General features: G+C 51.1%; 2 protein-coding genes and 1 long non-coding RNA gene across 6 annotated transcripts in view; 1 reads left to right on the top strand and 2 right to left on the bottom strand.

The window, feature by feature from the left end:
* Nucleotides 1-4,152, bottom strand: part of SIK3 (SIK family kinase 3) — a 72,173-nt gene extending 68,021 nt beyond the window's left edge. For 2 of the 4 annotated variants that reach the window (XM_052697166.1, XM_052697167.1), the window contains exon 1: nucleotides 4,015-4,152. The gene's annotated coding sequence lies outside the window, so the exon portion shown is untranslated. The remainder of the gene's footprint in view (nucleotides 1-4,014) is intronic. The other 2 variants (XM_052697164.1, XM_052697165.1) reach the window with 2 other exon arrangements.
* A 2,011-nt stretch (nucleotides 4,153-6,163) lies between these two features.
* PAFAH1B2 (platelet activating factor acetylhydrolase 1b catalytic subunit 2) lies at nucleotides 6,164-12,382 on the top strand. The gene is made up of 6 exons (XM_052697310.1): nucleotides 6,164-6,283; nucleotides 7,151-7,238; nucleotides 7,963-8,052; nucleotides 8,970-9,086; nucleotides 10,004-10,126; nucleotides 10,752-12,382. The coding sequence occupies exons 1-6, from the start codon at nucleotides 6,255-6,257 to the stop codon at nucleotides 11,028-11,030; spliced, it is 726 nt and encodes a 241-aa protein (XP_052553270.1). The 5' UTR covers nucleotides 6,164-6,254; the 3' UTR covers nucleotides 11,031-12,382.
* On the bottom strand, nucleotides 12,212-15,959 carry LOC128087600 (uncharacterized). The gene is made up of 2 exons (XR_008209903.1): nucleotides 15,680-15,959; nucleotides 12,212-15,439 (listed from the first exon to the last, which is right to left on the bottom strand). It is a non-coding gene; the product is annotated as an uncharacterized LOC128087600 (long non-coding RNA).
* Nucleotides 15,960-15,961: the final 2 nt, after the last annotated feature.

The raw sequence follows: 15,961 nt of genomic DNA, 5'->3' as shown, positions 1-15,961 counted from the left end.
TAAGCCCCCTCAGCCCCCAATTAAGCTACCACTGACACAGCAGCAAAGTACTAATTACCTTTCCTGGTCATGCTGCTCCCTCAGCTGAGAAGGCTGAACGCAGGGCAGGTTCTGTGGCCGTTTGCTCACCCTGCAGGAGCAGTGCTGCTGGTAGCTGGTATCCGTCTGCACTGCTGCACTGTTACACTCATCAAGAAGAATCCTGGTCTCAAATTTAACCATGCTCTCACATTAATCTCTTGGTAACCATATGTTATTTCCTACAGCAAGAAAAATGTTTTAATGAAACATGTAATGTCTCTATTTCGGCTTGTAGTTGATATAGTTAATACCTCTGTGGGGTTTAATAAATATTCTCCGTTATCCCCACTGCAGCAACTATGCTCAGCCATAGACCATTTCTGGCTCTTAGGCTTTTACTAAACCTCTCCACTAAATGAGAACTAAAACACAACTCTCTTGCAGCATACAAACGATGAGAACAAAAGGCCATGTGAGCAGTATTATAATAGATGCCGGAGGAATTAGTAATTACAGCTATTGGCTTTTCTTATGGCCAAGAGAAATAAGAAGCAGGGCAGACAATGCACCAACAAATACCAAAAAAGCAGAGGAAAACAACTGAAAAAGGTCACCTTACAAGGCCTTCGAGTGGCTCATAATGAAACAAACAGCACCAGTGTGAAATAATTCCCCTCTGACACGACAAGAAAGGACCACAGCATAGGGGCACACAGACTGCTTGGACTATCATGCTCTGAACACTGATGATCTGTGGTTCTCCCGTAGTCACATGCCTTGGTGCTGCATGCCAAAGGTAGGGAAGAGCAGGAGAACAAGCAGCAGCCAAGACTTTTCCAGTGACTGCCCCGCCAGCAGCTCTGCACTCATCTCAAGGAAACAAATCCAGACAAACCAAGGCGGCTTCTAAAGGCTCCCACATACAGCACATCAGTCAGGGCCAAACTCCTTCCAGAGCCTCAAAACCTAACCATCACAGCTGGATTTTAGCCTGCTTTTAAGTGTCACGGTGCCCACCTCCAAGAACTCTGCACCAGATTTTTACCATTGGCTCTCAATTCTTCTGAAACCACAGACACGAAGCCAGTTCTTTCAGAAGGGAGCATCCTGCCCTGGCTAAAGCAGAGACGTCTCCCACCTCCAAGAAAGGCTCAGCTTCTTAAAAAGAGCAAAAAAAAAAACAACAACTCAGGTCAGAGGAAGTAAAAAAATAAGCAGACCGTGAGCTTGCAAGAAGGTAAGGCTGGACAGCAAGAAGGTCACAGGGCTTGGGAAGTTGCCACATTCTTTCAGGGTTGTGAGCTCTGATGTCCATTGCATTCCAGCCACGCACAATGCCCTGGAGATGCAGCAAGATATCCTGCAGGTGCCCAACTAATCCCAGTCACAGAAACCAGTCCTAGTTCCTTCCCAGCTATCAGAATTGGGCTCCTACAGAGTCCAGAATCTAACTCTGCATAACTGGGGACTGAACATAAATTGCTGGCTTGGTTAACACAAATTGTCAACTGTTCCTTTCTATTTCATTAGTTCCAGCAAATACAATTATGAATACAGGCCTCCTGCCCTTTAGGATGATTAACATTCCCTTTCGTTAACGTCCCCAACACTGCTGACCCACATTCAACTTGTGAAATCCAGTTACATGTAAACTGCAATGCTCTGTGTCAGCAAGATGTGCCAGACCACCAGAGCCAGGAGCACAGCACAAGCTCTGCTCCTTTCTGGAAATAAACGCAGTCCTTCGACTACAAAACAGCCAACAAGACCCAATCCTTTAGCATAAGAACGGGCACCAAATCCTTCTTTGCTTTACTTTTTTAGGTAAAAGGGGACACAAGCCAGGAATGCTCAGCTGTTATCTTCAGATGTCACATCAAAGTCCACTTGACCTGGCAAACATCCATAGGAAAGGAAAACAGATTCCCAATCCTTATCAATAGGCAGGCTACCTTTTAAATTCATGAGCAGCAATGAATACAAGCCTCCCAAGTTATTAATTTCACCTTCAAAGTCACGTACAAAGACAGGGCACGCTATGTCTCAAGTGAGCACAGATATTCATACTGGAGTTCCTTTTGAAACAGAAGAGCATGGTTCCCAAGGAGCAGCCATGATGAGCAAACCAGCTTTTCTCTAAGAGAACGTGACATGGGGTCAAGTTTGTGCAGGGATTTGATGGCTATATTTGAATGCTGCTTGATTCTTCTACGCAACTACTACTGGAAGAAATCATCTCTGGAAGGGTTTGCCAGCACACTCACCAATTGTACTACATTTGTGTAGCATGTTCAAAGGATTCTTTCAGATCACAAATGGAACCATTTTACCAAGCCTTTACTTTCTTCTAAGTCACTTCCATTAAGCCAATCCGTTCCAAGTGTTACTGGGATGAAACCAACCTCTTAGTGGCTGTTTTCTATTCCCACTGCCACTTCAAAAAATACTTCCCATACAGATTCGCCCTTTTCAGGGTATTTTACATCAGTACCTCCCTTCTAACCTCAAGAATCCCAGAGCTTGAAGCAAATAACTCTCCCCTCCTTCCTCACTCCTCTCCCGGAGTTGGCAATGACAGCGCCTGCAGAGAAGGAGAACTACTGAAATAACAGCACTGGGGATTTGCAGGCAAAAAGAGCCCATTTGCTTGGCAGGGTGGGATTTTAAAGGAAACCTGACCTCAGAGTTAAGAAAGCTTCCAGGTCAAGTTTCAGCTCCTAGCTGTTCCACCTCAGCCTTCCCAGCCCTGCCACTCACACAGCCAACAGATCCCAGCTGTTCTCAACACAGGTATTTCCCTCACCATGACTGCCTTCAGAGGGACTTCATCTCCTCCACTCAGCTGAGGGGAATTTCAAGGCACACAAAGCACCGCCTCAGGAGCAGCTCCCACTCCAGCAGGCTCACTCACAGGTGACAGCAGCAACTGCACCTACATCCCACCCTGAGAACAGCTGTGCTGCTTCCTAAAGCAAACAAACCACCTTCCCTAGCTTCAGAGCTGCTGGCACCAGTAAGCTGCTGTTTAGCAGAGCTTCTTCACGGCTGGCCATTCCATCTTGTTCAATCATTCATAAATAAAGCACGAGAGTTAACGTCAGTCCTGTCTGTTCTGAACGCAGCTTCCTAAGGTTGTGGACGTTTTGCCATTCTTCAGGAAAAAGAAAAAAAAAGAGAGCAACCCGAATGCAAGATTGCCTCTGCTTCAGTATTGTGCAAACTTTGAGTTAACATCACCCAAGAGAAGCCTCGACTCAACAAGAAGGGCTGAATACATCAACGTTCCTTGCAGCCAAAGGACTGATCTCTGCTTAAGAGGAGAAGCCTTCTGCGTTCGAAGCATCCAAGCTGCTACCACTGCTTCTAGTAGGGAAACTCAGCACCACCACGGGAAAAAAGTGACTGAGCCCTGTGCAAGGGCAACAGTAGCTGAACTGCGGGTTAAATTGTAGCATGTAACATTTGAAACTGACATCAGTTTATGCAACACACGCAAACGTATCCCAGTTCTGAACAGAAAGCTCCAGTAGATGTTTAGCAACTGATTTCTAAACAGCCCCTGCAATGAGTTTCACGCAGTTACCTGGGAAAAAGACAGATAAATCATCAACAAAGCAACCCCACGTTGAAACGGCTCCATAAATCAGAACGCAACTCCCAAAATTCAGACGGCGACTCAAGCATGACAGCTACAGCCCTCCTCACGACCCCAAGCCGCTAACGCAGAAGCAGGACAGCATCGCGACCGAGCTCTCCGGGCTGCGCTTCGAGCCGCCCGCACCGCACCGCAGTTCTTATCCCCCGCCGGGCTCCATCGGCAGCGCTGCCGTCTGACAGCACCGCCCGGCTGCGGCCCACGGCCCGGCCCGGCTCTCTCCCCGCACGGCCCGGCTCGGCCCGGCGCGGCTCCGGCTCCACCGGCGGTACCCGACCGGGGCAGAGCCGACGGGAGGAGGCGGGCGGCACGAAACGCGGCCGGGCCGGGCTCCTCACCTTGGCCCGGGTCACCAGGTGCGTGGCCAGCTTCACGACGGCGAAGTTGCCCTTGCCGATGGTGCGCTCGATCTCGTAGTAGCCGATGCGAGCGGGTCCCGGGGGTCTGGGGGGCGGCGGGGCCGGGGGCAGCCGCGGGGCCGGAGGGGGCCCCCCCGCACCGCTCGCCGCCGCCGCTGCAGCCGCCGCCGCCATCTTGTAGCGAGGAGCAAACCCCCCCCCTCGGGGCTGCGGCACCGCGTGAGCTCATCCGCGGGGGGGCGGGGGGCGGGCGGCTGCCATGGCGACCCGGCGGGGCGGGCCGAGTGACGTCAGCGCCGCCGTGACGCCCCCGTACGTCACCGGCCGCCGAGGCGCGGGATTGGCCGAGGGGCGCGGCCTGGGAGCCCCGCGCGGCGCGGCGGGGAGGGCGCCCCCGCGTGGGGCACACTGCGGTGGAGGGCAGAAGGTCGCGGGTTCGAATCCTCGACGCGGGGCAGCTGGCCGGTCCTCTCCAAACTTCATTTCGATCTCCAGCCGTTCACTTCCTCGCACTACAACGATCTTTCACCGCAGTTACGTATCCGTGCTTGGTTCCTTTTGTGGCACGATGGAAAGAATGCTACTTTTAGCCTGGTAGAAAATCTACTGCCTTAATATTGTACCCGTAATTGGAGCGTTAACACTTTGACTCCCAATGCGCTACATGATGTTATGATGTGGAATACTGAAAACCAAAAAACACAAAACCATGACAAATATCTTTTCTAAGAGCAAGCATCCAGCCTCGAAAATATTTGCAACTGCAGGCCTGGCTGCTCTGAGCAAAGCACTCAGTCCCTTACAGGACACTTGGGAATATCACTGTGGGTCTGCAGACACCCCAGACTCAGTGCAGTCCTGCACATCCCCACAGCTCATCGCACTGCTGTTGTGTGCTGGGAAAATGGCTGCAGGGTTACATAAAGCAGGCAGGGGCATGGTGCTGGCAGCATGCCGGGATCACCAGCCCTCTGTGTGCTTCCTGGCAGCAACCTCAGGAGCAATCCTCCCTCAGAGGTGTAGCAGGCATGAAAAGGGATCCATAGAAACAAGGGGGCCTGGGCAGGAGTCGCAGGCAATGCACAACTGTAGTTCAGAGATTAAATCTCCGAAAAGCCTGAATGAGGAGCTACAAAAACCCTCCAATTCTTCTGCTCACCGCCCATGGTTCACAGGCGCTGCACTTGATCATAGCTGGCTTTTTGCACCCCTCAATTTCCACCCAGCAGTGCCTCCCACCCGCAGGGATCTTCCCAGAAGTTTGTTGTTGAGGTTGCCTGGGGAAACGGCTGAATTTGCCTCGAGTGGTCTGGCTGTTGCTAAGAGCAACATTTCAGCTGCAGCTGCCCATGAAAGAAGACAGGTGTGCTAGTTATGTGTTTTAAAAAGCCGTGAAAGAGCAAAAGACTGCTTGAAGCACAGCCTTCCTTTAATAATCATTAATCCTTGCCCTGCTGGCACTGATCACGTGGAACAGTGACAGCCACTGGCAAGTGGCTGGAGCGCAGGGAACTTGAACCACCACCACCTCACCATCTCCCTATTTACCCCATGCTTTCACAAAGCTGCCTCCTTGCCACTGGGTCTGCCTCGTCCTGCCCTGTTCCTGCTTCGGGACAAAGCAGAGAGAGAAACCAAATGGTCTTCTCTTTGCTGATTTAACTTCAAAGTACAGAACTCTGGGGCTGCAGAAACTGCCCACGGCCTTGGGAATGCCACAGTGCGCAGCTCACTCCAGTAAGAAGGGTCTACGAGGAACACGTGCAGCTCTCACCCGTCACAGTGAGACTGAAAAGATGCACAGAGAGGTGGGGATGCTCGGAATGCAGTGATGGCTCTGCGGCCTGGTGGTTCCGCCATGTTTTGCTGCACCTGCACGGCACTGACCTACAGCAGCCCTGTCACTGCAGGCTGCCGCCAGCCCGCCTCACCTCACTCCCCGACGCCAAGCCGCGGGCCCGCCTCCACCGGCCCGGCAGAACGACTAGACCGACGTCACCGCCTCGAGAATGACGTCATAGCGACGTCACCGCGGCGCGGTGCCCCCTAGAGGCCGAGCGCAGAGGAGCTCTGGGCGGGACTTCCGGCAGCGCGGCCGGAAGCGCCGCGGGGAGGCGAGTGGCGATTGGTCGGGTGGCGGCGGCGGAAGCGGAAGTGGCGTTGGCGCAGGCGCGGAGAGAGCCCGGGCCGAGGGAGGGAGGCGCCCGCCCGAGCGAGCCATGGAGCTGCGGGGGGAGCTGCTGTCGCCGTGAGTGTGCGGGCACCGCCCGGCCCCGCCCCGGGCAGGCTGCAGGGCTCCGGGCCTCGCCTCGTTCCGTGGGGGGCGGCGGGATGGCGGCGCCGTGTTTTCATCCCCTCCCTGCCCAGCGGTTGCGAGCGGCCCGTGGGAGCCGTTGGGCGCGGGCGGCGGCTGCGGGCTCTGCTCAGGCGTTGGCCGCGGGGCGGGGCGGGATCCGGCCCTCAGCGCTGCCATCCGAGGGAGGAGTGCGGCTTCGTCCCCGTGCCCGCAGGGTGCAGCTCGCGGGGTACAGCCCCGCTGCCCGGCCTAGCGCCTGCACGGCGCGCTGCTCGGACCTGGTTTTGTTGCGGTGTCTGTGCTTTGCAGGCTGCCGGGCCGCTGGGTGAAGGGCTGCGTTTGCCCCGATGGCCGCTGCGCTTCCTGCCCGAGATCCCTGGGGATCGGCTCGGCCGCGATGCGCAGCCTCCTGCAGCCGCTTAATCCACCTGTACTGCGCGGCTCAGTAGCCGTAAGCTGGCTATCGCTGTACTAATAGGAGCTAATCCTCGGATTACCAGCATTTATTATAGTTAAGGATTTGCCCGGCTGAGGTGTGCTTCTGCAGGATGGTCTCTGAAATGAGCTTTTCTTTGTCTTTTTAAACGCGTTGTTTTCGCGTGTCAGTAGATGGCTTCAGGGAGAGCTGCCTGCAGCCTGGCAGTCCTGCACCGAGTAAAATGGATTTTGTTGTCAGCTAAAAATTAACGTACTTCGGAATGGTCATGAATTGTCCGTTGTGAATGTCAGGAAGTGCAGTGGTTTTTCTGCCAGCCTGCCTTTTCCCCTGTGCTTGGATTAGCTGCTGAAAGCAGCCTGTCTGAAATGTTCTTTCCACAGGAATAGAATGAGCTGTGGAGACTCGAATCCTGCAGCAGTGCCACATGCTGCTGAGGATACTCAGGGAGATGACAGATGGATGTCACAGGTGAGAGAGCTGTCGTGGGAATGGGAGCCTCTTTCCTGAGGGCTGGGGGCTGCTGGGTGAATGCTGCACATGTCTGTCTGACCACGTTCTTGACTTGAGGTTGTAAGAGCTCTGCTGCCCAACAGCTGGCAGCATTCTGATGCTTCCCTCACTTGAATTGATGAAAGAAGGCAAAAAGCAGCGTGACCTGAAAACTACACTGTGAAATGTTTTCAGAAAATAGTCCTGTTGGCCCATTAACTGAGAGAAATTGCCAACCCCGTTGTTAAACCAAGTGCAAAATAGTGCTTTCCGGTGTGTATCTTTGCAAGGGAGTGATAAAGCTGAAAAGCAGAGCTGAAGCGTTTGGTCTCCCAGTCTCTTTCTGCAACACTTCCTCCTGCAGAGTGAAAGAGTCAGAGCATACTTGCTGCACTGACTAACTGTTAATTTATCTGCTCTTTAATTGTTGAATTTTGTGGGTGTCTAACGTATGGGTTTCATATGGGTGGCATGGAGTAGACAAATGCTGCTCTTCTCAGAGCCGAGGTTGCAACCCCTGTTAGAGTTTGTGCAGTTGAGGGGATCATTCAGTAGTTCATGGGTTAACAGAAGCACATTGGAGGGCAGACAGGAGGGAGCAGGGGGAACTGGTTGGGCAACTGTCCCTTTCTGTCCTGCAGCAGAGATGCTGATGAGCAGTGATCAGTGTGAGCTTTCGCTTATACTGCTTTCTTTTAAACAGCACAATAGATTTGTTTTGGACTGCAAAGACAAGGAACCTGATGTGCTCTTCGTGGGTGATTCCATGGTGCAGTTGCTACAGCAATATGAGGTACTGATTAAAACAAAACAAAACAAAAAAAAGAAAAGGCAATTGTGGGGTTATGTGAATTAGAATTTCTAATCCATTAACGTACAATTACTCGCTGTCCAGACTATTTCTTTCGTTCCACTCTGATTTTACTGCTGTGTCTTCTGGTTTATTCCTTAGTCACCCAGTGCCCGTTCAAAGTCTTGCTGATTTATCTCTATAAGCCATTTGTCATTCTCTGAAGCAATTAATAACTGCCTTCACTTTGTATGCATGCACAACCCTTCCTCTCCTCGATTCCAAACTCTCCAGAACATGCCAGTGAAATCTTTGTAGGTGTGTCTTTCTCGGCCAGAACACGTTTAACCCTTGAGGTGCTGTGTGCACTGACACACCTGCTTTTCTGTTGACAAAGTGTTAAAGATCTTCTCAGAAGTGAGATTTACATGAAGGACAAGCTGGGTTGTGTTCCTTTGATTAATCTATGAAACTGCTGGAGTAAAACTAAGAATTTTGCTGCTCCACAGTGGTGGTAACTGAGTAACGTTGTTCTCCAAAAGCTGCTTCCCAGTGTAGTTCACTTTTTCTAGTTTTGTTTCCTGGCAATGTGGATGCCTTCTTTAGAAGTCTGTAATTAGCTAAACGAGGGACACCGTGATCTACAGCAGCTTCCCTCTGTATCTCTGATGCCAAATAGCTGTTCAGGAGAGCTTCCCTTTCCTCTGTGCCAGGATTAGTGCATGAATGTCAGCAATTCTGTCTCATCTGGACCATGAAGTAAAGCTTCATCCTGTGCTTAAATGCCACTTCTGGAAGTGAGTTTTCAGAGAGTTTCTTACTGCTGCTTCCAGTGTTACTGAAGACATTGTGTGTCTGTAGTATCTTTCTCTCGTGATCTGGATGATCCTCTCAAAGAGGAAACTGACCTCTGATTGCAGATCTGGCGAGAGCTCTTCTCACCACTTCATGCATTGAATTTTGGGATTGGTGGAGACACCACTGGACACGTTCTGTGGAGACTGAAGAATGGTGAACTGGAGAACATTAAACCGAAGGTATAAACAGCCAACCAAACAAGGCAGCCTTGTGCTGACTCGTAAGAGACATCAGGTCCTTGAGTGGTGTAAAACTGAGTGAGCCATTAACTCTTAGGAGAACTTTTGTTGAAGAGCTGTTGCCACTAAGTATGCATAAGGTACTGAAATGTGTTAGGCTGAGCTAGAAGTGCTTGGGAATGGAGCCATAGTTCTCATACAGGTGGCTTTCACTGCTAATGTGCATCAGAGGAAGTCATCAAGAGAAATGGCCTTATAGTCATAGGCTGATCAGCACTTGTGCTGTCATTAGATTGTTTGGAGTTGCAGTGACTCATACCTGAGGGATGTTCTCAGATAGAGATGATGAAACATTTGACAGAAAGCGAGCAGAGAGGCTCATATGTGCAGTGAAGAACAGCTTCCTACTTCACGCCTAAAGCTGCAGTCCTGTGCTCTACTGAAAGCAATGCGTGGCCCACCACAGTATCCAGTAGGAAGGCAGTGTCACTCATATTTCAATCTGTTATTTAGCAGCTTTAAGTCATTTTGTAAAGAAGTGGAGGTGCACAGTTGTCCTTGTCCTGCAGGGCCTTAGACTGTGCTGTATAAATGCCCTCTTCTTGACCAAGGTATCCTGGAGAGCCACCGAGAGGCTCTGTGGAAAGGGGTGGGCTCACATCTCACAGGCTGTCCAGAAAACCTTCAGAAGTCCTTGTTCTTCATCTATACTGGATGCCAAATCTGAAGCTTGCAAGATACCGTCCAAAAGTCAGCATAACTGGCAGCTGAAACCCTGCATTTTTGGTTTATCCTTTAGCTAGCCTGACTCTTGATTGAGCTTGATGACTGTAGATGATGTTTACGCAGTGCTTTCAGGGTCAGCAAGACTTACAGCTTGTTCTTGAGAAAGATGCAAACATTTCTTCTCCTCGTAGGTCATTGTTGTTTGGGTTGGAACAAATAATTACGAAAACACAGCAGAAGAAGTGGCAGGAGGGATTGAGGCCATCGTGCGCCTGATAAATACCCAGCAGCCACAGGCCAAAGTTATTGTGCTGGTATGTTTATTGGAGAGCTGCAGAAGCAGAGCCCTCCGGGGAAGCTGTGTGTTCTCTGCTGTGTGTCTGTGTGGTGCTGGGAGTTGTGGTGATGGGGGAGGGCAGTTGTTTCATTTGTCTTCTGCTCTGTGCGTGCATCCCCTGGCCTGGCTTTGCAGAAGTTATGCTGTTAGCCCCTCCAGATGTGTGGTCGTCCTCATCAGCAGTATTGCTGTCCCACCTTTGTTGAAATGCTCTGTAAGGAACAGATCAGAGCTGGGATTTGGAAGTCTTAGTTTTCTTCCCCGTTTCAACAAGTCAGCTGGTGTCCCTCTTTTTGAGGAGGTGAGCCAAAGCACTCAGCACATCACTGCAACTTTATGAAAGGAATATAAACTGATAGATTTTTTGTTTTAGCAAACAAACAAACAAAAAAAAAAAAAAAGCAAATTCCATGCTAGCTGTGCTTCTGGCTCCTTCAGTCACATTTGAAGTTAGATCTAAAGGGACAAAATCAGATTCAAGGAATGAGATCCTTTTATCATAGACATCTTCAATCTTGAAAGGGTGCCTGAATTGAAAGGGAAATCATTATTACACCATCAGAGTTGAATGAAAGCTCTTCATTGCCTCCTTCTTGTGTCAGGGCCTGCTACCTCGTGGAGAGAAGCCAAACCCTCTGCGGCAGAAGAATGCCAAGGTGAACCATCTGCTAAAAGCCTCACTCCCCAAACTACCCAATGTGCAGCTCCTGGATGTAGATGCTGGCTTCGTGCACTCAGATGGCACCATCTCGTACCACGATATGTTTGATTTCCTGCACCTGACAGGAGGGGCCTATGCAAAGATCTGCAAACCCCTCCACGAACTGATCATGCAGCTACTGGAGGAGACCCCTGAGGAGAAGCGAGCTGCCCTGGCCTGATTAGCTGATGTCAGTGTTAACGTCACCCAGCCCATCAGATCAGTTCTGTCACTGGCACTACAGAATCCTTCTTTCTTAAAGCACTTTCCATTGTAGAATGTTACAGATGTTCATATCTCGTGTTTTGAGGGGGAAGGCTGATGTTTAACTGGTCTTGTACAGATGAGGGCCAGCTTGTTTGGTTTTATGCAGGAGGAAATTAGCTGAAGAGGAGTTTTACTTTTAAACCATTCCTCATTTAAAATGAGCACAGGACTGTCACTCTGTGCCCCTCTCACGTGTTGTTGCCCTGTGGTTGTCCTAGAACCTTTTTAGCCTGTCTCTGACAGCCCATGCGCGGCTCCTGGCCACCCTTCCTGGCTATAGGAGTTGTGCTCTGTGTATTAGCCTGTGAACAAGAATTACCTTTCACTTGCTAATAACAGAACAGATGCATTTTTCCAAGCTCAGTCCCACCTTTTAAAGGTTTCTGGTTGGTTTTTTTTGGTTGTTTTTTTTTTTTTTCCCTTTTTCTGGGGTATTTTAAGTGACACGTGTTGTTTCTCACTCCTTATTTCTGAAGCAGCATGAAACTGGAATTCAGAAACCTAAGGGAACAAACTGTTAACTTCTCTAAAGCTCCCAGGTGCTTGTCCTTGTGCTCATTTCACCATACTTGGTAGCCTGGGCACTCTTCATTCCATGTAGTTTCCCTGTGGGCAGTGTCATTCAGGTGCCCCTGATGGCAGCCCTGTCTGTGTAAGGCATTGCTGGCTTTTGAAGTCATTCAGTTTAGCATTTTAATTATCCAGTTGGTATCACACAAGGCAGTCACTTCCTCGCTACTATGGAACTGACATTTCATTCCTTTGGGATGCCTGTGCTCCAGGGCTCTTTGCAGTACTGTTCATTGTTCTTTTTTGCTTTGTTTTTGTAAGTATGACTGTTACACCCTTTTTTTTTTCCTAAGGAGAACCCACATGAACAGCCCCTTTTTTTCCAGGCATAAAACAGTCTGAAGCTTTACAGATTCAAAGGTGTATATTTCTTTATTGCTTCTGTTTTACTTGTATGAACATTTTATTCAAGCAACTGCAGCATGAAGTCGAGGTGTGGCCTTTTGCTGCCCTGGGCGCTGCTCGCCTCTAGCCAAGGAAGCCATTGCAGCAGTGCTCTCTTACAGGGGCTGCAGGTAGGTGGGATTTTTGTTTTGTTTTTTTTTTATGAGCTGGTTATAGCCTACTAATGGGAAAATAGCCTTTCATCTCCAATGAAAGCTTCTCTTTATTCAGAAAGAAACCGTTTTGGACCCTAAACGCAGAGCCCTAGGGGAACAGATAAACATACTTGCAAATAAAACAATTTTAAATGAAGTCTGTTCTTCCTTGGCTTACCTACCAGAGCTGGAGCTTGCAGCACTGTGCAAACACTGCAGTGGTTTGCAGCGTGCTAAGCTGATGGAGAGCTGCCAGCACAGATCTCTGCACTTCTTTCAGTGTATGAGGAATCTGCAGCCACACGTGCTCATCTCGGCAGGTAAATTGGAGAGGAACGGTGGCTTTGGAGCAGGCACTTCCTGCTCTGTTCTTAAGGAGGGGTGTTTAGGTGTCCAGGTTGCTTGCTGTGCCCTGCTGCAATGAAAGTACGTAGGTGCTGTATATAGTCTGTTTGCCCTTTTTTATAACAAAGGGTGCTGGTGTTTAATGCAGTCTATAATCTAGCATTAAGGAATACTTTTACGTCCCCACTACATTCCCCTGTTCCTGTAGATTTGATCATAGCAGGGTTTCTGCCTGGATTGCATGCATAGTTTGTGTTTTGTTTCCAGTATATGTGATCTACACACAGATGAAGGAAGGATGAAGCTTTCCACTTCCCAGAAATAAATACCAGAGTGCTGTAGTAGAGGAGGGATGGCTGTCTCACCCCAAAGCAGGCTGAGCATGCGCTGCTCCCAGGCCTGTGTGCTCTGCAGCCCTGCTGCCTTGCAGAGGGGCTTTAAGGTAATGTTGTTCACACTTCTGGTTAGATGCTCGCTGGAGAAGTTGGTGTAAGAAAGTGTAAAGTGTTAAAAATAGGCTGCAGTGGAGGATTCTTGGGGAAAAGTTCTACTACCCCCCTCCCCCTCCTCACGCCCTCCTTTGGGAGAAGGGTTAAAACCCAAATCTGCTCCCTGTGAACTTTGCAGCTTTTGTAATAAGGCAGTGTGGTAGCTGAACCTATGCATCCCTGCTTTGCTCCCTGCTGTCACAACGTTTGGTTGAAGAGATGCTGGCTGACAGTAACGTGTTCTCCAACAGAAAAGCTGTAACTTCTTACCTAAGCACCCGTACAGCTGGGGCTGTGTCCTGCCCTGAGTCAGCTGCTCTTGGTGGGGCGCTGTGTGGTGTGAGAGGTTTAGCAGGTTCATGACTGCAGTGTGACCCTGCTGGCTCTCTGCTTAAGCTTGGTGTGCTAAGATGCCATGTTCTGTGCTTGCTTCAGTGTTCACAGCCCTCTGCTACCTTCATCGTTGCTGGTTATGACCGATGGACAAAGAAAGGGCAGCTTTGTGTCTGAGACTTCAGCTCTATTTGTGGCTGTTTAGTAATGAACTGTCCTGCTTCACATGGAGGGGTTTTGTGTGGGGGCAGGCAGGGATTGTTCCTTTTCACTGAGCAGGCACCGAAAATGAGTGCCTCGCTGTCAGAAGTGCAGGAAAGCTTCACTTGCAGCCCTGGGTGACCGATGTCCCCTGGGATCGGGGTTGGGCCGCCTCTGCCCAGCCAGCATGAACTGCGTCATTGTTAATGGCTGGCTGTGAGAGAAGTGGCCCTTTGAGGCCTTTTCCTTCTGTAAACAACCTAGCTGCATTGCTCAGTTCTGTGCTGAAGCCTGGTGTCTTGTCTGTGCTGTGACCTGCGAGCATCGCCGAGTTTTGTATTTATTGCAGCGGAGAAGAAAAGATGTGAAAGGACAGCAAGAGTCTCATACTGAGCAGAGGGGGGAGAGCATTGCAGGCGTGATGGGGAGCTGCGAGGAGCAAAGCCTGCGTACGTGGATCAGCAGCTGCCCCATCACTGCTCGCTGACTTGAACCTTCCCAGGAAGAAATTTGTGATCCTGCTTTGGCAAAAAAAAAAAAAGAAAAAAAAAAAAAGAAAAAAAAAAAAGGCATCAGCTGGTAGAACTCGCTCTGTTTAGTGCATATTTCGATATAAATGTAAATGTTTCACCCCAACGTGTTGCAGTGTGTGTGTGTGTGCATCTGCACGTGCGTCTTCCGTCCCCCTGTGTTGGTTGCTTGTTTTGTTTCTGCTGTGGGAAGTGCTGCTGGGAGCAGTGCTGCTGCTCGGGGTGGGGAGAGCAGAGACCTTCCAAACTCAATCCGCAGTGTTCCCTCCTGGGACGTTTGAAGCCACACTCATCCGGCTCCTCACTGCTTGTTTATTCTGTCCTTATTTCTGGTCTGATTTGGTTCTTTTTCTTTACTTCTTTTCCTTTTACTCACTGTTTTGAAAACAATGCCAAAGTTCCAACAAGGTTCTGCAAGTGAAGGTAACTGACTTTTTTGGTCCTAGACGAGACTTTAGCTTGCTTTTGATGACTCTGTGATTTATTTTTGATAGCTTTGAAATGTGTAGGGAATGCACATCACTACAAAATCAACCTTAAAGTCATTCCAGCGGAGGCAACATTTGCATCTGAACAGGAGCTCAGGAGTTTGCTGTGTTCTGCTCCTGGCTCCTTATGGACTTCTGTCTGTCCCCAAGCAAATCACTCGACCCATTGGCAGCAGCAGCACCACCCATCAACTGGAAGCACCGCACAGACTGCCTGAAAAGTGCTTGAGACCCTCAGTGAGAGGACCTAGAGAAATAAAGTGCACAATAGCAGCAATGCTCACGTCTCTGTATGTTTGTCCAGCAGAGGCGTTGCGTTTTAGCTCGAGTGCAGGGATGGATTGTGGGGGAATCACAGCATGGTTTGGGTGGAAGGGAGCTGAAGGCCGCCTGGTGCCGCTCCCTGCAGCGCACAGGGACACCCACAGCTCAGCAGTGCTCACAGCCCCGTCCAGCCTGACCTTGGCTGTCTGCAGGGACGGGGCACCACCGCCTCTCTGGGCAACCTGTGCCAGCGCCTCACCGCCCTCACTGCCAAACCTGCTTCCTCAACTCCACCTCAATCTCCCCTCTTGTGGTCTGAAGCCATCTCCCCTTCTCCCATCACACAGACCCACTGCAGAGTCCGTCCCCTCCCTTCTCACAGCCCCTTCAGATGCTGACGGGCCGCTCTCAGCTCTCCTTCTCTTGCCTTCTCTTCTCCGTGCTGCTCAGCCCCAGCTCTCGGCCTGTCCTCGCAGGGAGGGCTTCCATCCCTGCCGCCATTTCTGTGTCCCTCCTCTGGCCGCGCTCCAGCAGCTCCCCGTCTCTCCTGCCCTGAGGACTCCACCTGTGGACGCAGTGCTCCAGGTGAGCTGTCACAGCACAGCAGAGGGGCAGGAGCACCTCCCTGCCCTGCTGCCCGCGCTGCTCTGCCTGCAGTCCGCTGGGCTTTCTGTGCTGCGAGGTTTGGGGCTCAGCTGTTTTGCGTGACCCTGCGCCGCGCTTGGCGCAGAGGGCGTTGTGTGAGCACGGGGGGCGTTGAGACCGGGGGACAACAGCGGGTGCGATGCGGGCAGGCGGTGCTCACCTCTCCCGCAGCCGCGGTGCCGGTGCCGCCCCGGGCCGTCGGTCGGGGCGCGGTGAAAAGCCACCCGTGCCACGTGTCACCGCTTATCGATCCCGCGGAGCGAAGTCTCGCCGCACCGGGAGCTGCGGGGAGGTGTTGGGAGCGGGCTGGTTCCGAGCCGGGCTGCGGAGCGCCGCCTGGGAGTCGGCCCCGTTCTGTCGCTGGGGACGGAGCGCGGTGCCACCCGCCCGGCCGCGTTTTTCCCCCGGGCGGCGTCCCGCCGAGCAGCGCCGCCGCCCGCCG

Source organism: Tympanuchus pallidicinctus, unplaced genomic scaffold (assembly GCF_026119805.1).
Source record: "Tympanuchus pallidicinctus isolate F22 unplaced genomic scaffold, pur_lepc_1.0 scaffold30, whole genome shotgun sequence".
Taxonomy (NCBI): Eukaryota; Metazoa; Chordata; class Aves; order Galliformes; family Phasianidae; genus Tympanuchus; species Tympanuchus pallidicinctus.
Note: the sequence above shows the minus strand (reverse complement) of the source record. Positions and strands in the feature narration are given on the sequence as shown.

What these genes read in the sequence shown, in the direction of transcription:
- PAFAH1B2 (XM_052697310.1), top strand. Translation starts at nt 6,255, where the DNA reads ATGGAGCTGCGGGGGGAGCTGCTGTCGCC. An exon ending in ATGACAGATGGATGTCACAG is followed by an intron (nt 7,239 to 7,962) that starts GTGAGAGAGCTG and finishes TCTTTTAAACAG; the next exon opens with CACAATAGATTTGTTTTGGA. An exon ending in TGGAGAACATTAAACCGAAG is followed by an intron (nt 9,087 to 10,003) that starts GTATAAACAGCC and finishes TTCTCCTCGTAG; the next exon opens with GTCATTGTTGTTTGGGTTGG.